Here is a 22356-nt window from a genome sequence, read left to right as displayed (position 1 = left end):
ATGCTAAGTGAAATAAGCCTGTCGGAGAAAGATAAATATCACATGATCTCACTCATTTGTGGAATATAATGAACAACATGAACTGATGAACAAAAATAGATCCAGAGACTGAGAAGCATCAAACAGACCGTTGGCGGAAGGCAGGAGCAGGGGGGCGGGGAGGGGGGTGACAGGTCAACCAAAGGGCTTTCATGCATGCCTATGGGCCTGGCCCATGGACACGGACAGTAGGGGTGTGATGGCATGTGCTGGGGGTGGGAACGGCTGAGGAGAGATCAGTGGGGGAAAAGGAGACACATGGAACACTTTAAACTAGGGGTGTCGAACTCAATCAGAGAAGGGGCCAAAATCTAAAATCCAGCCTAAATCGCAGGCCAAATGGTTTACTGAACAGTCATAAACTGTCATTGTGATGGAAACGCAGCGGAGTGCAGTGATGACAGCGCGGTGCGGGCCACATTGCAAGGCCTGGTGGTACGGATTTGGCCCTCGGGCCTTGTGTTTGACACATGTGCTTTAAACAATACAGATTGTTTTTGTTTTGTTTTAAAGGAACTGGGGAAGAAGAACCCACATTGCCCCCCACCGCCCCCAGCACTGAAGCCACACAGGATACCTCTCTATGCACCCTATTGGGCAGACTTTGGTCACAAAGCTGCACCCAGTATCAAAAGAAGACATAAAAAAATGTAGTCTTTTGTCTGGGTGGCCCTGCACCAAGATGAACATAAGGGGTCTTGCCATTGAGAAAGAGGGGGGAACACACCCCGGAGTACAACTAGCTCTGCTTCCCGCAGCGTGAGACCTGAGTTGAGGCTTCCGAGTGCTGCCTGGCTCCCACAGGCCCCTCTGGATAGCAGCCCGGCCGCGGGGGGTGGGGCTCGGCCTCTCCCTCTGGGCCCTGCCGCCAGCTTCGGGGCTTGAGGTCCCCCTCGGAGCTGTGGTGGCAGCAGGCATAGGACCTCCCCCGGGTCACCATCAGGGAGAGGATGAGTTTGATGATGAGGGCCAGCCACGCCATCCCGAAGAGGATCCACAGGGACACTGTGTTCTTGTACCACAGAGGGTACTGCCGGGAGGGGTCCATCCCTAGGGGAGAGGCAAGGTCAGAGGCTGGAGTCCTGGGAAAGTCAGGGCCACAGTCCCCAAACAACAACGGGGCAGACATGGCTTAACACGGACGGGCAGAAGAGGGGAAGCCCAAACCGGTCCGAGCCGGCTGGCCTGGTGGTCACCTCTGAGGGCGTGCAGGAAGCTCCCCTGGGTTGGCACCATGGCTTTGGGAGTGACAGTCCCTCTTTGTCTAAGGTGCTCTGTGCTCTGTTCCAGCGGCTCTCAGAGCAGGGCCCTGGAGCAGCAGCAGCAGCACCACTGGGGAGCTTGTGAGGAACGCGAATGACTGGGCCCCACGCCGGACCTGCTGAATCAGGAATGTCTGGGGTGGGCCCAGCATCTGCATTTTCACAGAGCCCTCCAAGAGGTCCTGATCTGCTGTTTGCGTGTCTCTGTGTGTGGTTTTCTCATATCTGAAGGGAGGCAGTTTGCCAGGACCCTTAGGAAGAACAGATGGAACCCCTGGAGTTTGTTTCCTGCCTCTATTCTTACTGGCTGTGTGACCTTCATCTGTCTGATGGCCCCTCACCTGAGACTTGAGGAAAATAATCCCTCCCCCTGGGCTTCAGGAGGAAGTGCTGTTATCCCAAGGCCACTATCTACTCCCCCAGCCTCGATGGGCACACTTCTCCCCTTGGAGGACTGTGCTCCAGTCACTCTCTTCTTCCCAAGTCTTCATCTATCATCTTTCCTGCCCCAGGACCTTTGCACTTACTGCCCGCTAGGCTCAGAGTGTTCTTCATTTCAAATTCTTCTCGGCTCTAGCTGGTTTGGCTCAGTGGATAGGTCACTGGCCTGCAGACTGAAGTGTCCTGGGTTAGATTCCTATCAAGGGCACATGCTGGGTTGTGGGCTTGATCCCCAGTGGGGGGCATACAGGAGGCAGCCAATCAATGATTCTCTCTCATCATTGATTTTTTAAACATATATATATATATATATATATATATATATATATATATATATATAATTTATTGACTTCAGGGACTAAGAAAGAGGGTGAGAGAAAGAAACATCAGTGATGAGAGAGAACCATTGATCGGCCACCTCCTGCACGCCCCCTACTGGGGATCGAGCCCGCAGCCCGGGCATGTGCCCTTGACTGGGATCAAACCTGGAACCCTTCAGTCTGCAGGCCGAGCCAGACCAGCGAGGGCTGATGTTTTTACCTCTTTCCCTCTCTCATCCTCTCTGTAAAAGTATGTTTAAAAAAAAAATTCTTCCCCTCCTCCTTCAGATAGCAGTTCAGATGTCACTCCCCGAAGACTAGCCTGGGCCCCTCTGCTAAGATCTCCCCATGCTGGTGCTTTTGTTGGGGAAGTTACTTAACACCTCTGGCTCCTCATCATAAAGCAGAGGCAACGAGGGTGTCCACCTTCTAAGACCGTTGGGTTTAGGTGAGTCTTGCCGAGGGCTTGCTCTATAACACAATTCTTTTCACTGGAATCCGCCGAGCCTCCCTCAATAGACGGGGATCATGTCCTCCTACTTCCTGGATATCCTTTCTGTCTTAGCTCCTGTACCGGCCCTCTGACCACCCCGTCCAGTCCTTTTGGCCCAAGACAACCTCTCCGTCCCGTCCTCTCACCGCCAGGCCCCTGGCCGAGGCCCCGCCCGGGGGAGAGCCTGCAGCCCGGACGGAGCTCACTGCCTGACGGGAGCGGGGATTGGATTAGGCTGATTGGGTTATGGGCCATGATTCCGCCTGCGGTCCCAAATGAGATCAGCAGCGAGCCGGCTCCGTGCCCCTGCTGCCCGCCAGCTCAGCGTGCTCCTGGCAACGGAGGGGAGGGGGTGTTCCTCTCCCGTTTATTTCATTTTTTTTTTTTTTTTTTTTTTTTTAGCTGAAATCATAAGCGGCAGGACACCTGGCAGCTGGCAAGGCGTTCAAAGGAGTTGCAAATGCAATTGTGGGGGCTGCGGGTCCAGAGAGGAGCAGGCAGCCGGGATGGGGGGCCCAGCCTACCACAGCCTTCAGAGGAGCAGCTGGGACAGCGCCCGTGGCTGTGACGCAGGGACCATGGACACCCACAGCCCCGGGGTGGGCCTCAGCATTCCCTCCCAGGACAGGGGTTTGGCTTTGTCCCTGGAGGATAAGGGAGGCTGCGAGGCACGGGAAAGGGAGAGTGGGGTTTGTTCCTTCCAAGCTGTGGAAGATTCTGGAACACATGCATGTGAGGAGCCCTCCTGGGCGTCTACCCTAGACCTGCCCTAGGCTTGCCTGCTCTCTGACCTTAGTCAAGGTCTTTCCCACCCCAGCCTCAGTTTCCCCTTGCAGGCGGGCAGCCAAGGGCTCGGAGTGGTCACTCGGCACAGGCACTGAAATGGTCACAGCAGCAAATCTCAGGGGAGGAGGTGAAGGGATGGCTCTGCCCGCTGCCCCTCTAAGCCAGGGTGGCTGGGCTCTGGGAGGTCTGTGCCCATAGCCTGCCTGGCACTCCCCTCATGGGGTCTCACAGGTTAGCAGAGACCCCAGCCCTTCTCACCCCCATAGAGGCCGCTGTGCAGATGCCCCTGCCCCTCCCTCGATGGGGAAAGGAGGCCTTGTCTTCCACTGTCAGGGCGCCCAGGTCTAGAGGGGGCTGCCCCTCCCCCACCCGCCTCCGGGGTCTCAGGACTTCCTCAGGGGTTCCCCTCAGCACACATAGGCTTTCCCTGTTAGCTCCTCCCACAAGGCACCCTCGTAGGGTCCTCTTCCCGCTTTTCTGCCTTCCCCTTGCACTGGGCTCTCAGAGAGCCAGCCTTCTGGGCTCAGGACTGTCTGGGGACAAGTCCTGTGCCCAGCCCCTGCTCCTGCCGGCTGTCAGAGAGAGTTTCAGGGAGGTCCAGGGGCAGCGTGAGGGCGAGGGCTCAGCGTGGAGAGGGAGGGGAGCGGAGGGGAGGGCAGGGCCAGGACCCGAGAGGCTCCCCAAGGCCGGCTCATGGATCCGTACTCAGCCTGACTATGGGGAAAAGCAGAGGTTTTCAGAGAAGCTGGGCAGGTGACAGGATAGCACTTGTCCTTTTTATTTTTTATGTTTTCCCTTTTATTTTTTAGAAAGCATGGGAGGGAGGGAGGAAGAGAGGGAGGGGGAGAGAAAGAGCGATACATCAATGTGAAATAGACACACTGATTGGCTGCCTTCAGAATGAGCCTCGACCAGGGCTGGGGATTGAACCTGCAACCCAGATACGTGCCCTTGAACAGGGATCAAACTCATGACCCTTCAATCTGAGGGCCAATGCTCTAACCACTGAGCATACCACCCAGGGCGGCACTTGCCATTTTTAGAAATCATAAGGGCCAAGGGTGGACAAGACAGACATACGAGTCCACAGTGCCATCGTCACTGTGCTCTGTGAGGGCAACACCGTAGGAGCACCGGGGCCCAGAGAGGGGCTGTGTGAGGTGGTCAGGACAGAGTCTGAGTCAAAATTGTCATCTCACTAGCCGTGCAACCTCAGGCAAGTGGCTTGGTCTCTCTGAGCTTCAGCTTCCTCCTGAGTAAAGTGGATGCTATGTCCTGGTTGGTGTTGCTCAGTTGACTGGAGCATTGTCCCATACACCAAGAGGTTTAGGGTCCGATTCTGGTCAGGGCACATACCCAGGTTGTGGCACCTCCTGCAGGAGTCCACTGATTGATGTCTTTCTCTCTCTCTCTCTCTCTCTCTCCTCTCTCTCTCTCTCTCTCTCTCTCTCTCTCTCTCTCTCTCTCTCTCTCTCTTTCTCTCTCTCTCAAATCAATAAAAAAAAAAATCAATAGATAAAATGGTGGTGGCACTCATGGCTCTAGATTGCCTAATAAACCGTTACTTGGTAAAACCTCATTTCAGTGTTCCAGGCTGGGTTCTGTCTCCAAAAGAGTGCAGAGGGCAGGGCCTCCCCGCACCCCCCTTCCCCCCCCTTCCCCCCCCTTCCCCCCCCCCCCCCCCCCCAGTTTAGATACAGGGATCTGAAGGGGACCCAGAGCCCGGAGCCCAGTGTGGTCGTGGTGGTGGTGGTGCCAGTGGCCATGCTCAGCCTGTGAACTTGCAGCTGCAGAAGCCACCCCTCCCGCCTGCCCCACAGGCTGTCCTCTACTCCTCTACTGCCACCTGCTGGGCGTCTGCCTCAGCTTTATTATGCAAGGTTTTCCGGGACCCAGGTAAAGCTAAGTCAGAGATTGAACCCCACCTCAGTCCCTTGGGACCACGCAGCTCATCCTTGCTGGCGCTCAGAGTGCGGCTGCAAGTATTTTTCTGTGGGGGTCAGGGTTTCCAGAGTCTTCCTACTCTCCAGCCTGACCCTCGAGGGCCCACCGCAGGTACTGTGGGAAGCCTGGCGTCTCAGGGGGAGGGTTGAGTGGGGGAGGAGAGACCTGGGACAAGGACAGATGGGGAGGGGGCCAGAGACTCCCCTAGCTGGTGAGCTCCAAGAATGGGAGTGGGGCCCGAGGACACCAGAGGCCCTCCCGGCGCTTGTCAGACGGCCAGGAGTGTGCCCACAGCCTGAGGCTGGCTCAGACTCCAGTAGTTACCTTTTGGCTGTGTGACCTGGGTCTCCTCACACGGCGAAGGTGGGTTTAACCCATCAAGGACTTGGGGCGTCAGGCTCCCACTGGGCCTGGTGTGCAGCAGGGACCCAGGGGAGGCGGCCAAGGGGGCAGGGAGTGGAGTGCCAGGCCGCGAGTCTCAGTGCCCCCTCCCCCCCTCGCTGGCCGCTGGGGCTCTCACCGATCACGTAGTCGCCAAAGCCCACGGTGCTGAGGGTGATGAAGGCGAAGTAGAAGCCCTCCACATAGCTCCAGCCCTCCATGTGGGAGAAGAGCAGGGGCGGCAGCAGCAGGAAGAGCAGGAGGCCAGAGAGGAGGGCACCTGAGCCTGTCAGCCAGCGGGCCTTGGCTGGGTCCTAGGGAGGCACACAGCGTTCAGTCCCCACGTGGCTCAGCCCCCACCTGGCTCTGCCCCCCCCCAACAGCCTGGGGCAATGGTCAGCAAACTCATTAGCCAGCAGAGCCAAATATCAACAGTACAACAATTGAAATTTCTGTACAATATTTTTTATTTCAGACAATGTATTCTTTGTTTCCTATTGATCCCTTATTATTTCTTGTTGATCCCTTATTATTTCTAGTTGATCCCCTTTCATATCCTCATAGGTCTCGTTTATTTTATCGGCCTTTTCTATGATAGGAGATTCTTGAACAACCTTATAAGTGTGGTTTTGAACTCTATATCCAGTCGCTTTTTGTCCTCCATTTCTTTCGTTTGTGATCTATTTCGTTGTCTTGGCATTTTTACCGCTTCCCTGCTGGGGCGGAGTTTCAGGGTGGAGCCTACAGGCGTGGCTTCTGTCAGCCCCGCCCTATGAGGCTCCTGAGTCTCAGTAATCCCCAGGGTCCTTCAGTACTCACTGCAAGCACCTCTGAGAGAAAGGTGTCCTCGATTTTCTCCTGCTACCAAACAGTGTAGGCTCTCCCCCAATGAGCCCGGAACTGGGGTTCAGTTCAGTTGGTAGTGGGGTTGGAGGTGGCGTTCAGAGCAGTCTGGAGCCCCTGTCTCCTTCCTGCCAGGGCAATCCCGCGGCACAGCCAACCATCCCTTCTCTGCGGGCAATGTGCGCACCGCCCGGACCTCCTTTCGCCGCTCCCCCGGGGTTCCGCTTTACAGTCCAGCTCCCTCTGTATGAGCCTGGGTCCCCGGGGTCTGGCCTAGAGCTGGGGTTCAGAGGAGTTGGAACTGGGGCCCAGCACAGTCCGGAGCCTTTGTCTCCTTCCTGCCAGGGCAATCTGGCAGCAGAGACAACAGTCCGTCCTCTGCGCACAATGTGCGCGCCTCCAGGACTGCCTCTCTGTGTGCCGCGTGTCTCCGTACCTTAGGCTTTTACAGCTCCTCCACTCTTCCTTCTGGTTTTCTCCTTGCTTCTCGTTGTAGAATTTCCAGTCAGTCAACTTTTCTGTAATTCTGGGTAATGTCCATTTTATATTTTAGCTGTATTTTATTGAAATCGTTGTGTGCAGCTGAGGCTAGGTGTTTACCTGTGCAGCCATCTTGGATTCTCTGAGAGCCACATTTTTTGAACTTAAACTTCTTCTAATGCGACTTCTTCAAAACAGACTAGCCCAGGCCATGGTATTTTGTGGAAGAGCCACACTCAAGAGGCCAAAGAGCCGCATGCGGCTCGCGAGCTGCAGTTTGCAGACCACTGGCCTGGGGCACCTGAGCTGCAGGCAGTGAGAGGGGTCTGCTCTCGGGGCCTCTCCGCCTGGCTGTGTTCCCCAGGTTTCCAGCCAGGGTCTTGCTCCTGGGCCCTTCCTGTCTACCCGGTCCCACCGTGTCCCCCCCACTGAGCTCCTTTATTACTAAAAATCCCCTTTGGACCATGACCCCCATCCACCTCATCGCCTTGGTAACCCTGACTCCCAGTTCTCCCAATGTCGGCCCCTCCAGAGTCCCCACCCCATTCCCACCAGAGACTCTCACCGGGAAAGTGACCTCCCTGGCCATCAGTGGCCACGGTTGCCAGCACACCCCTCATTCCACAAGGGACCCTTCCCTCCCCTCCCCCCTGCAGCCCTGGGCCTTCACCTGCCAGGCGCCGTCCAGCCTGCGGGCGCAGCGGTGCACACCCTGCTCCATGAGGTGGCCCAGGTGGTTGAGCACCACGAGGTTGAGCGGGATCCCCACCAGCGCAAAGAAGATGCAGAAGAGGCGGGCGGCCATCGTGTGGGGGCTCAGGTTGCCATAGCCTGAGGGGAGACAACACATCAGGGGACCCTTCCGTCTCCGGGGTCCCCATTCCTAACCCACTTCAGACAGGGCAGCTGGTGGGTAGCCAGCCTGTGCAGGGGGCCGCGGCACCGGCTCCCTCCTTCCCAACGGATTCCGCCCATGTGGTACCCATTGGGAAGCTGAAGCTCCCGGAGGCTCAGCAAAGCGTGTGAGCTCAAACCCACGAGTGTGAGGGCCCATCTTCCGTCCCTTCACCTCCTCCCTCTCTGTGGGTGGAGGAATGGGGTACAGGCACATGGGAGGCCTGGAGCCGCCAGCCCTTGCCCCTCTGGATCTACTGCACCATCGAAGCTGCTGTCCCCAGGTGGCTCCCGGCACCCAAGCTAGCGGCTCCTGCCCGATGCAGGCCTCCTCCCACAGGCCATCTTGCTCAGGAACCCCTGGCCTGGCTGAGCCTCTCAGAGCCCCACTGTGTCTGCGACTCACCCCCCTCAAACCCTTCCTCCATCTCTCCTGCCACAGGACTCAGACCTGCTCTGCAGCCTGAGGCTCTCACCATCTCTCCTGCTCCTCTGTCTTTCAAAGCTCACTCCCCCGCTTTCCCCAATACCTGATTGGGTCTTGCTATCTGATTTCCAGAGGACGCTAGTGCGCCTGGGTTCCTTCCCAAGCCCCTTGGGAGTGAGGGACAGGGATGCACATCCGGGGACCTGCGGGAGGGGGAGGTTGGGGCCTCTGCGATGAAGATCAGGGAGGGGGAGGCTAGGGGAGAGTGAGGTGTTCCTCAAAGGGTTCTGTCAGCCTGCACCTTCTTTTCTCTTCCGCCCCCTCCACCTCTGTCTCCCCCATTCCTGGTCACCGCTGTCTTGTCTTTCTAAAGCACAAACCTGATGCTATCACCCCAGGTTATCATTCTGTATTACTCCTCACGTCTGCCTGGAAAGTCCAAACTCGCACCCAGCCCATCTCCGGCTGCATTCCTATCCACTGAACCTCCAAACCCCTCCTCTCCCTGTGCCTTTGAACATGATACCCCCTGCCAAGAGTGTGCCTCCTGCCCTCCATGCCCATCTGTAAATGGTCTAGCGGAGAAGTGGCTCCCCTCTCCCCCCTCTCTTCTCCTCCCTCCCCCCCCCCTTGCCTGCACACACACACTCTGCTCTGAGGATAACCCACTCACCGCCTCAGAATGATTTATTCCCGTGTCTGCCACTCCTGAGGGTTGTGAGCCCCTTTGGGGTAGGGCTTGGCCATAATCTTTATATTCTCACCAATTGGCACAGGATTGACACTCAACAGGAGCCCACCATATGTGAGTTGAAAGAGTATAAGAATGAATGAATGAATGAATGAGTGAATTGGAAATGTGGGAATGGATGTGTAAATAGATGAACAGATGCCTTGCCCCCTGCCCACATCACTGCTTAACGTGCCCCCACCCTCCATACTCATTTGCACTGAGACTGGTGGTTTACACTCTTCTGCCTCATGTAGAGGTCTCAGAGGCACAGTCCTGGGAGAGGCAGGCGGGAACACTAGTCTAGAGCAGTGATCGGCAAACCGAGGCTTGCGAGCCACATGCGGCTCTTTGGCCCCTTGAGTATTCTAATGCTGCTTCTTCAAAATAAACTCGCCCAGGCTGAAAACCGACTTCTGCACATGGGCCACGAAGTTTCAATCACATTGTACATGCGTGCCCGCATGTGGTATTGTGTGGAAGAGCCACATTCAAGGGGCCAAAGAGCTGCATGTGGCTCTTGAGCCTCGGTTTGCCGACCACTGCTCTAGACTACTGTGGCATTAGTCTAGAGCACATGTGTCAAACACAAGGCCCGCGGGCCAAATCCGTCCCACCAGGCCTTGCAATGTGGCCCGCACTGCGCTGTCATCACTGCACTCCGCTGCGTTTCCATCACAATGACAGTTTATGAATGTTCAGTAAACCATTCGGCCCGCGATTTAGGCTGGATTTTAGATTTTGGCCCCTTCTCTGATTGAGTTCGACACCCCTAGTCTAGAGCATGGGTTTTGGAGTCAGAGGCACTTCCTGAGTTTGAGCTTTTCATCCCAACCTGTGGGATGGCAGCACTGAGATTCCGGATCTGGGTCTATGGAGCCTGAGGGGCCCACAGGCATACTTGCCTCAAGGTAGAGGGCTGTACAAGCTCTATGTTGCCCTGAGACCTGCTTACAAAAAGTACTAGCTGATTTAAACCAGATGGAGAGTCCTCTGGGTGCTCCAGCCTGGCTTCTTCCTGTCTGGGAGGACAGAGGCTGGGACAAGCTTTCCTGAGAGGATCTTGGCTGGTGGATGTAGCCCGAGCCACTGGCAGTGTCAGCCTGCCACCTGGTGGTGACTCCTGTGTCATGCAGGGGCTGGGCCTGGCACCAGGGCAGGGGAATGGGGCGCTTTACTTGCTGCTCTTCACCTTCCACTTGCTCACAACAGACCCCAGGCCCCCTCCAAGGACATGTTCCACCTCTGCTCTCTGGGGCAGGGCTAGGGAAACTGGGTGGAGGCAGGGATCTGTCCCAGTGTCCCCCGTGAGGGAGGCAGGGGGCTTGGAGAGGAGAGCAATGGGCTGAAGGGTGCCTTCGTGAGCTTAGGAGTGGCCTCCAGGAGTGGCCACCTCTCACCCAAGGCAAGACAGGTTGAAGACTGTTGTGGATTCCTGTCCCCTCTTCCTCACTTCCCACCACCACCCTCGCCCCACACCCAATTACCCCTGGGCTCTGTGTTGGGTGGGTTTGGCCCAGAGCCGTCTTTACTCCTGCCCAGGGGAGACCCCTGCTTCCCGAGGGGTTCTGTGAGGCAGAAGCCCCCTAGAGCAGTGCTTCTCTACCTTGAACTTGAAGCCAACTCCTGAGGACCCTGGGAATGCAGACCTGGTACAGCAGATCTGCTGTGAGCCCAGGACTCTGCTCCGGACCACCCACCCTGGCTGCCCCGAGGCACCGATACCCCGCCCAAGGGCACTGGCCCCTGTCCCTCATGGGGAGGCACCGTGCCCACCAGCCATGCTCACCTGGCCGCACCCGCACTTACCAATGGTGGTGATGGTGGACACGGAGAAGAAGAAGGAGCCCATGATCTCCCAGCGCCCCATGCTGGTGGTGTTGCCCAGCACGATGTCCCCAGTTTGGTATGCGTGGATGATGCCCTGGGGAAGAGGCAGCAGTGACCACCAGGCACTGAGGTGACTGGGCTCCTGCACCCAGTCCCACACACATGCACATGTTTACATATACCACACACACCACACACACACACACACACACACACGTGTGCATGGAAATCCTCACAACCACGCTGAGCTTAGTCTGGCCTGGGCCAGGAGGCTCTCTCCCTCCAACCAGGGGCTCCCCTGGGACAGCTCCCTCCCTTCCCTTGCCCCGGGGGCCCAGGCCAGCCCAGGCCATCTCACTGGTTGGAAGAACATCCCTCATTTTCTTTTCTGCTCACCCCCATTCTTGCAACAAGCACTGGCCAGACAGGACCTGTGGTGTTTTGGGGGACACGGAGATGAAAGAGACAGGACCCCCGTCCTCAGTGGGATAAAGACAATGTGGTGAGGTCAATGCAGCTTTAAGGCAGTGCAGCGGCAGGATCCCGGGCAAGACCCTCAGCTCTGTTTCTCAGCTTCCCTGTCTGCAAAGTGGGCGCACTAACAGCACCCGCTTCATAGAATCGTGGTGACGGTTAAATGAGGCGCTGGGTGTAGAGATGCAGAACAGTGCCTGGACCTGGTTCAGGTTAGTGATGGCTGTCATCCTTATGCTTTGAATCCAGTGCCAGAGGAGCACAGAGAGAAAGGGTGCCTATTCTGCTGAGGGAAGGGAGGAGGCCTCATGGAGGGGTGATGTTGTCCCTGGGCCTTCCTGGAGGGTCAGATGGGAGTGCTCCTAGCGGAAGGACATTCTGGCAGCTGGCAGGCAGGACTGCACCTGGGATCTCAAATAGGGAGGCCGAAAGATTGTTGGGAGCCAGGCCTTACTTGGCTCTCTCTGCCCGACACACAGAGTGACAGGCCTCTCCCATGGCTGCTGAGCAAAGGCGAGGAAGGATGAGGGTGTGCCCGGCTGGTGTGGCTCAGTAGCTGAGCATTGACCTATGAACCAGGAGGTCACAGTTTGATTCCTGGTCAGGGCATATGCCTAGATTGTAGGCTCCATCCCCAGTGTGGGACGGGCAGGAGGCAGCTGATCAATGAGTCTTTCATCATTGATGTTTCTCTCTCTTCCTTTTTTTTTTTTTAAGAAAGATCAGGTTGTGTGCTCTGTGGCAGAGGCAGTATAGAAGATGCTGTCAGACAGGAAGCCGAAAGCCTGCTGCGGAGCTGAGTGATGGAGGGCCTGGCCTGCATCCTGGCACAGGGTGGTCCAGGGGGAACAGAGAGGAGCCAGTCAGAAGCCCCAGCCTCCGGCCCTATTTGGTGTGGGCAGTGCGGGAAGCACCTGAGGCCCCTGTGAGCTATGTGGATGTGAGGCTAGAGGGAAGGAGGGCTGGAAGGAGGGCCTCCTGCTGTTGACCTTGGAGGAACTTCAGGGCTGCTAGGAAGCTGCATGTATAAGTCTGCACACAGGGGGGATCTGGGTTGGGGACATCCTATCCTTGTTCCTGGGGATGAAGCCAGAGGAGGGTGGAGTGGAGGTGTGAAGGCGGGGTGCACGGAGAGGAAGCCCTGAGGGAACCTCAGGAATACCCACACCCACAGACCACACTGGGCAGTGCCCAGTGATGCAGAGCCCAGCTTCCTGGCTCCGTGATGTGCGTGTGTGCCAGCCTCCCTGAGTCCCTGCTTCCTCAGCTCTAAAATGAGGTGATAGTAATAGTACCTGCCTGTGAGGCAGGTGAGGACGAGGGACAGTGCTGGGTGCACAGGAAGTGAGGGGCATTAGCGTCATTGACTTCTCATCACTGTCCCCGTTCCTGGCCCAGGGACGCTCTCCTCCTCTGCCAGGCGGCCGCCTCCGGGACCAGGCAGAGGGCCGTGTTCCTAGGGGCTTAGAGGTGGGGGGTGCTACATTAGGTCCTTAGCAGAGAAGGTCCTTCCCCCACTCAGCTCCAGGCCAGGCTGAGGCCCAGGCCAAGGGCTCAGGACCCCCTAGTGCCCCCCAGCCCGATGCCTAGGATGCAGGCTGCCCTCCCCGAGGGGATTGCGGGCTAGGGGTGAGGCTGTCTGCAGGTGGGATCAAGCCAGGGCTTGGGATGTTAATGCATCCGTCAAACCCCAGCAACTCCCAGTCCAGGGCGCCTGCCCTGAGGTGGAGAAGACTTGGGTCCATCCTTCATGCCCCGCCCCAAGAACCCTCCCTGCTCCCCCGTGGCAAGCCCCGCTGGGCTCCCATCCTCTGAGCAGTTCACCCCTGCGTCCCCACCACCGACCTCCTAAGCTCTTCCAGGTCCCTGGGCTGGGGAGGCTGCCCAGCCCCTGTCCAAAAACTCGGATTAATGAGTAGTCAGCTAAGAAGTGCCTTGCAACCCCACCCCCCACCCCCGCCTTCTCTAGGACCCGGACGCTGGCAAGGGCCACTGAGCTCCTTCCTTCGCAGGCCCTGTCCCATCCCAATGCTTCCCAGCCCCAGCTCCCCCTTCCTGCCACCTCTCAAGCCTGCTGAGAGCACCCTGATGGGCCCTGGCAGCTCCTGAACCAAATAGGTGCGCCCCCTGTCGTCCTCATCCCCAGGTTTGGTGTTTGTGCCCTCTGGCCCCTAAAGTGCGCACAGCGTGGCGCTCCTCTCGCCAGAGCCGAGGCGGGACTTGCCTGTCCCTCCATCCAACACTCGCCCCCACCCCACCACGTGCGGCCATGTGGTCCCCGCGTCTACGGCCGCCTCCACCCTTTTGGAGAAATGCCCCCTGCGTGTTCCTGGCCCGGGCCAGGGTGTGCCCTGCCGCCCTCTGCCCGCCCCCCCTCCCCCCACCCCCGCCGCGCTCCCCTGCCCGCCCGGGTCTCCCGCCGCCCCCTCCCCCCGCCGGCCCCGCTCTCCCCTGACCCGGATCAGCGAGTCCAGCGCCGAGCCGTCCAGGCACGTGAAGTTCCGCAGCAGCGCCCACTTGTCGCGCTTGAACCTGGCCTTGGAGGCCTGCGCCGCGGGGCTCTCCAGCATCCAGAACACGCCGGTGCCCAGGGCCAGGTAGGCCAGGTAGGCGAGGAGCAGAGGCACCGTGCTTGGCAGGGCGCAGCACCGAGCCCTGCCCTGGGACGCTGCCCGGGCTCGCTGCCCGCACATGGCAGGACAGACAGGGCGCCCGGCCTGGGGAGCCATGGACCAGGACCCTGGTGGAGAGGAAGGGCTCGCCTTCTGCTGGCCAACCGCTGCTGTGCCCAGTTTTCTCAGCAGCGGAGGCGTGCTGGACAGCGTGCCCCACCCTGCCCTGGGATCCAATCCCAGGGACAAGAAGAGGCCTGAGCTGTGGCATCTGGCCCCGCCTCGAAGTGTAGGGAGTGCCCACCCCCCAGCCCAGCTCAGGGAGGTGGGGAGGGCTGCTGGGTGGTGCCAACCCTGAGAAGGAAGTGCCCAGAGCCCTCAGCTGCCCTGCAGCAGACAGTGGGAGGGGCTGGGGGAGACCAGACGCAGGGGGAAGAGAAGGGAGAAGCCAAGTTTATTTTCTGAGGGCCCCTGCCTAAGGCCCTGGGTCTGGGGACCATCTCCAAGGACTGCTGCTGTCAAGTCCTCCCCGGCTCTCTCACACCCTCCTCCTTCCCTTGGTGCATCCAAAGAGCAGGGCCGGCTGGTCAGCGCTGTCCCTGAGCCCGGGATGCAGAGGGGCCTGGTCAGTGAGTGGGCTGTCCACTCCCTACTTCGGAGGAGGCCCCGTACTCCCTCCTCTAGCCAGGATGGAGGGAGGGTCCTGGTGGTGAGGGGGCCAGAGGAGTCCTCAGCTTCAACAGAAAGTCCGGGAATGTCATCTGGGTTGTGCTGCTGTAGATGCTGTCCCAACTGGGCCTCTTCTGCTTCCCAGCCTCGCCTCGTCCCCTCCTGAGGTCCGACCACTGAGGGCCTGCCTAGTGGCGGGGTCCTGGGGCTGAGGTTTGCAGTCCTCGGTGAGCAGGGCCTGGGAAGGACTGGTCCCAGCTTCTCCTCTCCTCTGGCCGGAGGTGTGGCCATCCATCTGGCAGAAGAAAGGCCAGGCAGCAGAGCTGGTTCCCAGGGGAGGCTGGGCCTCCATGGAGTTCAGTTTGTGGAAGTCTCCTGGGATCTGCTGACTCTGCGTGTTCCCAGGGAAATATGTTTGGAAATGCTCTTAAGAAGACAGGAGCCTAGAGTGGGTGATGGGGTCAAGGGGTGCCCTGGGAAAGGGCCAGGGGAGACCATTCTCAGGAAAGTGGGTGGGACACCCCGACCTCCTAAGCTTTGCTCACAGACAGCTCTGGACTTCTAGGCCAGGGGCCCTGGCACTTGCCTGCCCCTCAGTGCAGCTCCCTGAGGGCAGATCCTGTCTGCACTGAGATGCCCTAAGACCCCTGCACTCCCCTTCCCCCTCCCTGCCAGCTGTTCCCGTGGGCTATCATTTGCTCTCGTCATAGCATTTTGAGTCCTGGGTTGGGATTGCCCCTCTACTTAGCTAATCCTTCCACTCAATAAGTGCACATGGAGGTCAGGGACTTCCCAGAGCCTGACTCAGTGCAGACACATCGCGGGGTCAGACCAGCGAACACTGCGCAGGTCTCCAATGAGGCAGAAGCACAGCCACCCTTGCTTGCTGTCCTGCAGCATCTCTGGGGAGGGGCTGGGAGGAGGGCAGTGGGGGTCTGGCCACAGTGATCCATGTCTGGTCCCCTTTGAGGGGAAAAGAGCAGGGGCTCTGGGACAATGGCCACCCTCTCGCCTCACACCCACCCGTCATAATCCTGTCTCCCCATCTCCATTCTGGTACTTTTGGGGACACTCCTCCCTCCTTTCTCTCTCCAGTGAGCTCCTGAGATCAGCCCTGGCTGAGAGAGGAGGAGTGGGGAGGGAAATCCAGAGAACACATGCGCAGGGCGGGGGAAGCTGAGTGGTGCTCCTCGGACCACTGGGGTGGGGGCTCATGCAGAGGTGGGGATCTTCTGAGGTCTGGGGAGCCCATTGGCCTCAGGATCTCCCCCTTCCTTGAGGCGGAGGCCCCTGCTGAGCAGCCAGAGCTGTGAGCACCTGTGCAGAAGCAGGGGGCCCAACGGGAGGACCAGCGCCAGCCATGCCAGGCCCAGGAGGATCCAGATGGCCGCCAGGCTCCGGTACACCGAGATGTAATGCTTGCTGGGGTCCGTGCCTGGCCGGGAAGGTAATGTAATAAATGCCAGGGATCTGAGGGCACAGCCACTCCCTCTTCTCCCTCCCTCCCCCAAATCCATTGGGGCCCTGAGATCTCCCCATAACAAGGATCATCAATGGAGGTCTCTGGGGAAAGGATATGGATTCCAGACCAGCAGCTTCTGAGAATGTGAGAATGCGCAGCAGCCTCAGAAATCATTCATCTCCACAAAGCAGGGGGCCATCTGATCCTCAGGGGCCACCCCCACTGACATCTCCCCAGCCCCCCATCCCGGTGTCCCTGACCCTGAGGCATGTGAAGGCCTTGTCCTCACCGACAACATAGTCCCCGAAGCCGATGGTGCTGAGAGTGATGAAGGCAAAGTAGAAGCCCTCGCTGAAGCTCCAGCCCTCCACGTGGCTGAAGACCATGGGCGGGAAGACCAGGATGACCAGTGTCCCCAAGGTCAGGAACAGAGCCAGGCCCAGCACCTGCAGGACCTGGAGGGAGGGGGGCAGTCCATCTCTGAGCCCACGTGGGAGACCCCAAGACTGTATGGGGGGAGAGTTTGGGGAAAATTTGGGTGTGGGAGTGGGTCACAGCTGGGTACCTTTTCTGCCCTGCAGACCTTTGGGGTGGGGCCTGGATCTCCATGTCAGGGGGAGATCTGGTCAGAGGGGCTGCATTGGTGGGTCAATTGGAATCCAGAGATTCCTTTGGGCTAGTACAGGTCCCCCAGGACTCAGATTTGGGACAGAGGACTGTCACTGAAACCTCCCAGCTTCCTCCCCTCCCTTGTCCTGCTAGTGTGCCTGGCTTTGCAAAGGACTGGCCAATGGGGTGGGTATTGGGGCATGCTGGGTGGCCTGGAGTTTGGTGGAGTTCTGTGATGACCATGGAGGTGTGCCATGTTGACCAGCTGTCAGCAGGTGGCATTCTGCTGTCATCTCCTTCAGGATGTGTGGCAGCTACAGGGAGGCTGCCCGGTGCCTAATTGAGGCAGGGTGTAAAGTCCTGGTCATGCCCGGCCGGCAAGGCTCAGGGGTTGAACATCGACCTATGAACCAGGAGGTCGTGGTTCAATTCCTGGTCAGGGCACATGCCCCGGTGGCAGGCTCAATCCCCAGTGTGGGGCGTGCAGGAGGCAGCCAGTCAATGATTCTCTCTCATCATTGATGTTTCTATCTCTCCATCTCTCTTCCTCTCTGAAATCAATAAACATATATTTAAAAAAAAAATCTCGATCATTTCAGCCTGCTGTGGGACACCTCCGACGGCCTGTCCATGCCCCAGAGCTCTGTGAGGGGTTGGCCAAGTCTGCCCAGCCACGTGGCATTCAACCTCTCCCTCTGCCCAATCCTTTCCTTCCACCAGTGCCTGCCTCATACCTGCTGGCCACAATCCGTAGGTCAGTGTTGGCTTCTACGGATTAACCTGACCCGGATCTGTCACCGCAGGGCTGGAGGAGGGTGGGGCCTACCTGGGAGCGTCTGGGCTGGTCCTCCCACCTCTCCAGTGTGGTCAGGTGACCACGCAGCCCCGTGCCCAGGTGGTTGAGGAAGATCACGTTGAGAGGGATGCCCACCAGGGCGTAGAAGACACAGAAGACCTGGCCTGCCTCGGTGCTGGGTGCCAGGTTCCCATATCCTGCAGCGGAGGAGGAGTGAATGTGGGGAAGAGAGCTCAGAACTGCCTCCCCCACAGACTCCAGCAGAGCTGGGTGGTCTTCCGTGGCCACTGGGGGATGAGGAGAAGGTTTCCTGGTTGCATGGACACTCGTCTCATTCTCTGCTAGGACGATCCCTGTTTACTAGTGTAAGACTCCTGCTTGTCTTTTAAGGCCCATCATAAGTGACCCTTCCTCTAGGAAACCCTCCTGACCACCACCCTTCATCTTCCTTGTAGGTCTGATGTCCCACAGTGCTTTGTGTCATTCCTATCTACTCATCTACTCTGCCTGGCATGTTATTTTTGGTGTTTATCTTATCCTTTCCATTGGAGTGGAAGCTCCTTGAGGGCTGAGTCTGGGTCTGATCCAAGTTTGTATGAATCTCTCTCCCCCTCACTCCTTCCTGTCTCCCATGGCACCAGAGCTCAAAGAAGGCGTTGGACTTAATTGGTCTTAATTGAATAGATGGGGTTAGTGAGGGTCTGGGGTTTCCTTGTAGGATCGGAGTGGGTGTCTGGCTGAAGGGTACAGCAGACATGCCCAGTATCCTGGCCCCTCGGAGCCCCTGGCACAGCACCGGCAGCCTGTAGACAGTTCCTGTGCACACAGATGGCTTCCCTCCAACTCCCTGCATCTTGCACCCGAGAGGCTTTTCAGCTGCAAGAGTTCCCTTGGTCCGTGGGCAGGTCCAAGTGCTGGAGAGTTCATACATCCAGGATTCACTCTCAACCCGCCAAGTTTGAGAGTGAATCCTGCTTTCTCGCCCCTCACAGGGGCTGCTCAGAGGATCTGCACTGAGCCCAGAGGGTCTGCAGTGAGCCCAGCTGCCCTGCCGGTAACCTGCTCATTGATGCAAACTTTATTGCCCTTTCTCCTTGTTTCACTTTCCACATCCCAGATGAACCACATCCTTGCTTCAGCCTCTGCTTTTGGGGAACCCAAACCTAGACAGGGGAGCCCTCCTTCACCAGGCCCTTACCTATGGTAGTGACGACCGTGCCGGCAAAGAAGAAACTGCTGCTGAAGTCCCAGTTGCTGGGGTTGGTGGAGTTGCCTTTGGGGTTCACACCCTTCACCCAGGCTTCCATGATGACCTGTGGGATGGCAGGGAGAGGGAGCTGATGGCACCAGCTGGTGCCCAGAACTCAGGAGGTCACTTTCGTGTCACCTCACGTAATGAGGTTCTCAGATGGTCTTGTTTCCTTTGCACGGTCAAGGACACGAAGGCTCCGAGTGGCCACACTGCCCAGGCTTGTGAGTGTGGGCTGGTGGAGGGGCAGGGGCCCCAGGAGGCAGAAGGTGCTTAAGGAATGGACCGGGTGGGAGATGCTGTGTGTGGCCAAGAGGGTGAGATGCCAGTGTGTTGTTAGGCCAGGGTGAAGATTTCAGGTTGGATATTTCTGGAAGGGTTTACTGGGGAACACGGGGTAGGAGGCCCATCAGGAAGGTGGGGAGGTCGGTGTTGGAGAAGGGGAGCCTGCCCTTCCAACGGGGCTGATGGTCCTTTGTGTGTCCAGGTGAGCTGGAAGTCTTGCTCTTTGCTGTCCTCTAGTGAGTGCCAGCCCAGGCTACAGGAGAAATTCCACCAGAGGAGGGCACAGGTCTCGTGTGTGTGTGTGTGTGTGTGTGTGTGTGTGTGTGTTTACAGAACCTGAACCCCTCCCTGCAGGTCAGGCCTGAGCCCCTCTATCTCGGGTCTAGCTCTCTCAGATAGGGCGGGGCTCCCTCCCTGCTCCCTCCCCGCTCCCTTCCCCTGTGGCTGTGAATTGTGCTGGGGCAGCAACACAGCCTGACACTTAGTAGAGCCTCAAAGACAGGCAAGAGAAGGTGGGGGAGGGGCAGCTCTAGCCCCCAGTTCCTGTGGGAATGTTTCCCTGCTGGCTGGGTGCAGGAGCTCTGGCCAGGGGGAGGGGGTCCCATGATACAGGCCGTTAGGCGCCCTGACGCAGGCTGTCTGCTTCTTCTCACTTTGGCAGAACTGGCCTCGTTGCATGTGGACTTTGGCCTCCCTGTCTTTCCCACACACTTAGACAGTCCAAGATGGAATATTCTGGAACATACCCTCTCCCTGGAGACCCTCCCTCTTGGGAACAGCACTTGCCCCGGACTCAGCTGCCCCACACTGACGTACTCCATCCCGTTGAGGAAGGTCCTTGAAGTCAGCGAGGGTACTGAGTGGGGTCCTTCTGTCCTTCTCTGAGAGCCCATGTGGAGACACCAGACAGAGGCCTGTGAACCGGCAAGGGCCTCCTTCCCTGGACGCTGCCTGCGGTCCTGGTGCAGCTTTCCCTCGTGACCAGAGCAGTCACGCTCGCTTCAGAACCTCATCCCAGATCTCTCTCTGCTTTCCAGCTAGACACCCCCTGGCCAGTGAGGTCCCTCTTGAGGAGGCTGAGGACGAGAGGGATGTCCTGGCTCCCTCAGAGCTGCAGCCATGCCTGTGGCTTCCCCCTCCTTTTGCAGAGCTACCAACCCTTCGCACGCCTCTGGCTCCTGGGTTTGCCTCGAACCCAGGGCTGAGGGAGCAGGAGGCTCCAGGGCCTCTCTCATGGCCCCCCTCTCCTCCCTCATGCCTATTGGAGTCTTAAGAGGCTCCCAAACCCGTTCCAGTCCTGATGTGGGTGCTGTGGGGATGTGAAGAATAGGCCTTGGCAGGTGTCTCACAGCCCACCCCCCTCATAGCCAGCTGCTCTCCATCCTGAGTGGGCATTGGCAAGGCCGCCTGCTGGCCCCGCCCTGGCTCTGTGGGGCTGGGGCGGTGTGAGCATTGGTGTTTCTGACACGCTCCCAGGTGCTGTCCCAGGTGGTGCTGATGCAGCTGGTTGGGGCCACACATGAGAACCGCTGCACCCCTGTGTCCTGCCCGGCGCTTATGCTAATCTGTGTGGTGAAGAGCAGCCGGCCCGAGTGCCAGCTCTGTCTCTGCCACTAACTGCGCAACCTTGGCCAACACACGCCACCTCTCTGTGCCGCACTTCCCACCTACAGACTGGGGATGGTGCTGACGAGAGTGATTACGAGGAGACTCCTGTAAAACCCTGGGCCCCGCACGGTGACCCTGCTCCCTGCTGTGTCAGGCACATTGTAAATGCTCAGTGAATGCCACCGATCGCGGTGCTGACCAGCTTGTGTCCCTGTAGTCCTTTTCTCTGCCTCCTAGACTCCAGTGCATGTACCTTCCTCAGCAACAAGGCATTTTGCCTTGTTTCCTGGAGAGAGCATGTTGCGACCCCCGAGTTGGTGCAGGGGAGCAGAAGGGAGTCAGGCAGGGGTGACCCCCTCCACCATCAGAGATTGCCTTCCATGGGCCAGTGCGGGTGGAGCTCTGTCGCTCTTGCCACTGCTCACCAAGCCCAGCGCCAGGGTCCAGGCCAGGGCGGGTTAGCATGGCGGCCGCTCCTGCCCTTCCTCTGTGCCCCCCACCTGCCGCAGCCCGAGCGTGGTCAGCACAGTGGCCACGGGGCTGGGGTGGGGAAGCACAGAGTGGGGGAGGAGCACATTTGCACAGCACCTCCGCTTCTAAGCAGCAAGTGGCAGCTTAGGCAGTGCTTCCAGCCTGCTGCCCCATGTCACAGAGATCCAGTTTTAGGCCTGGACCTAGGTCTCCCCTGGCTCTGTTCCCACACCCCCTGCTTGCAAACAGGGCATCGGTTGCCAGGTCGTGGCCCTGGACCTATCACAAAGACCCCCGTTCTGCCCACCCTCCCCAGCAGTGTGTCCCCTTCACCTGCACGAACTGCTCCAGGGCCCGCTGGTCCAGGCAGGTGTAGTTCTCCAGGAAGCGCAGCTTCTCAACCTGGAACTGGTCCCGGGACTGAGCCTCCGCCTGCCTCTCCAGCAGCTGGAAGATGGTGGCACCGAGCAGCAGGTAGCAGACATAGACCAGCAGCAGCGGCAGCAGCCGGCCGCCCCAGCAGCTGCAGAGCCCGGCGTGGGGCATGGTGTGGCCGGGACTCTGCCAGGGCCTCGGGGCTGGCTTGGGGAGGAGCTGCGGGCAGGGCTGGGGGACCTGCACTCGGCCTCCTGCCGGCCTCGCCCTCCCAGGCACAGGTGTCCAGAGGCTGGGAGTCTGTTTGAACAGCGCGGCTCAGCTTGGATGCACTAAGTGCCACGAGTGCAAACAGGCCTGCCTCCCCCCGCCCGGCCTCTTTTTCCATGGAGAGCGGCAAGTGGCCCGGACCCCTCAGATAGACTACCGGGTCTCGCTGAGGTCATCTGCCTCGCCCTCTGCCTGCAAGCTGGACGGGGTTTATGGGCCAAATCTGAGGCTCTCCTCACTCTGCCCAGGCTCGCGTGGCCCCCTCAGCAGCCCCCAGCTTCTCACCCACGACGATTCAAGTCCCCAACTTAGGAGCTGGGAAGAAATCAGATTGGGTGTGAGTAAACCTTATACTCAGTCGCCTTGGCTACCAAAGGGGCAGAATTGACCTGCCTATTGGGGGAACCGAGGATGAGTGAACTGGTGACAAATCAGGGCAAAGCAAATAGACAGCGACAGTCCCATCAGGAGCAGCAGGGGCCGGCGCTCCTGACACACGGGAGTGTTTGCTCGAGGCCTTTGCTGACAGTTGTCCCTGCTTGAAGGCCTTTAGCTGGCTGCCTTCAGAGGACACCGCGTCGCTGAGATACGCGTGTGAATAAGACG

The 22356-nt window shown here is 58.6% G+C and overlaps 2 protein-coding genes across 2 annotated transcripts; both read right to left on the bottom strand.

The window, feature by feature from the left end:
- Nucleotides 1-591: 591 nt before the first annotated feature.
- Nucleotides 592-14132, bottom strand: KCNK17 (potassium two pore domain channel subfamily K member 17). The gene is made up of 5 exons (XM_036414745.2): nucleotides 13801-14132; nucleotides 10850-10964; nucleotides 7660-7820; nucleotides 5806-5980; nucleotides 592-1089 (listed from the first exon to the last, which is right to left on the bottom strand). Exons 1-5 carry the CDS (start codon nucleotides 14071-14073, stop codon nucleotides 779-781), a joined length of 1035 nt encoding a protein of 344 aa, XP_036270638.1. The 5' UTR covers nucleotides 14074-14132; the 3' UTR covers nucleotides 592-778.
- A 1193-nt stretch (nucleotides 14133-15325) lies between these two features.
- Nucleotides 15326-22044, bottom strand: KCNK16 (potassium two pore domain channel subfamily K member 16). Its single transcript, XM_036414283.1, has 5 exons — nucleotides 21439-22044; nucleotides 18691-18805; nucleotides 17523-17689; nucleotides 16377-16542; nucleotides 15326-16060 (listed from the first exon to the last, which is right to left on the bottom strand). Exons 1-5 carry the CDS (start codon nucleotides 21649-21651, stop codon nucleotides 15837-15839), a joined length of 885 nt encoding a protein of 294 aa, XP_036270176.1. The 5' UTR covers nucleotides 21652-22044; the 3' UTR covers nucleotides 15326-15836.
- Between the last annotated feature and the right edge of the window lie 312 nt (nucleotides 22045-22356).

Source organism: Pipistrellus kuhlii, unplaced genomic scaffold, assembly GCF_014108245.1.
Source record: "Pipistrellus kuhlii isolate mPipKuh1 unplaced genomic scaffold, mPipKuh1.p scaffold_m20_p_5, whole genome shotgun sequence".
Taxonomy (NCBI): domain Eukaryota; kingdom Metazoa; phylum Chordata; class Mammalia; order Chiroptera; family Vespertilionidae; genus Pipistrellus; species Pipistrellus kuhlii.
Note: the sequence above shows the minus strand (reverse complement) of the source record. Positions and strands in the feature narration are given on the sequence as shown.

Excerpts from the sequence above, each read along its gene's own strand:
- KCNK17 (XM_036414745.2), bottom strand. The coding sequence starts at position 14,073 with ATGGCTCCCCAGGCCGGGCGCCCTGTCTGTCCTGCCATGTGCGGGCAG. Across the intron at positions 10,965-13,800 it reads CGCTGGACTCGCTGATCCGG|GGCATCATCCACGCATACCA; the intron begins GTCAGGGGAGAG and ends CCTCTTCCCCAG. Across the intron at positions 5,981-7,659 it reads GGCTGGACGGCGCCTGGCAG|GACCCAGCCAAGGCCCGCTG; the intron begins GTGAAGGCCCAG and ends GTGCCTCCCTAG.
- KCNK16 (XM_036414283.1), bottom strand. The coding sequence starts at position 21,651 with ATGCCCCACGCCGGGCTCTGCAGCTGCTGGGGCGGCCGGCTGCTGCCG. Across the intron at positions 18,806-21,438 it reads CCCTGGAGCAGTTCGTGCAG|GTCATCATGGAAGCCTGGGT; the intron begins GTGAAGGGGACA and ends GCCATCCCACAG. Across the intron at positions 16,061-16,376 it reads CTTCGGGGACTATGTTGTCG|GCACGGACCCCAGCAAGCAT; the intron begins GTGAGGACAAGG and ends CTTCCCGGCCAG.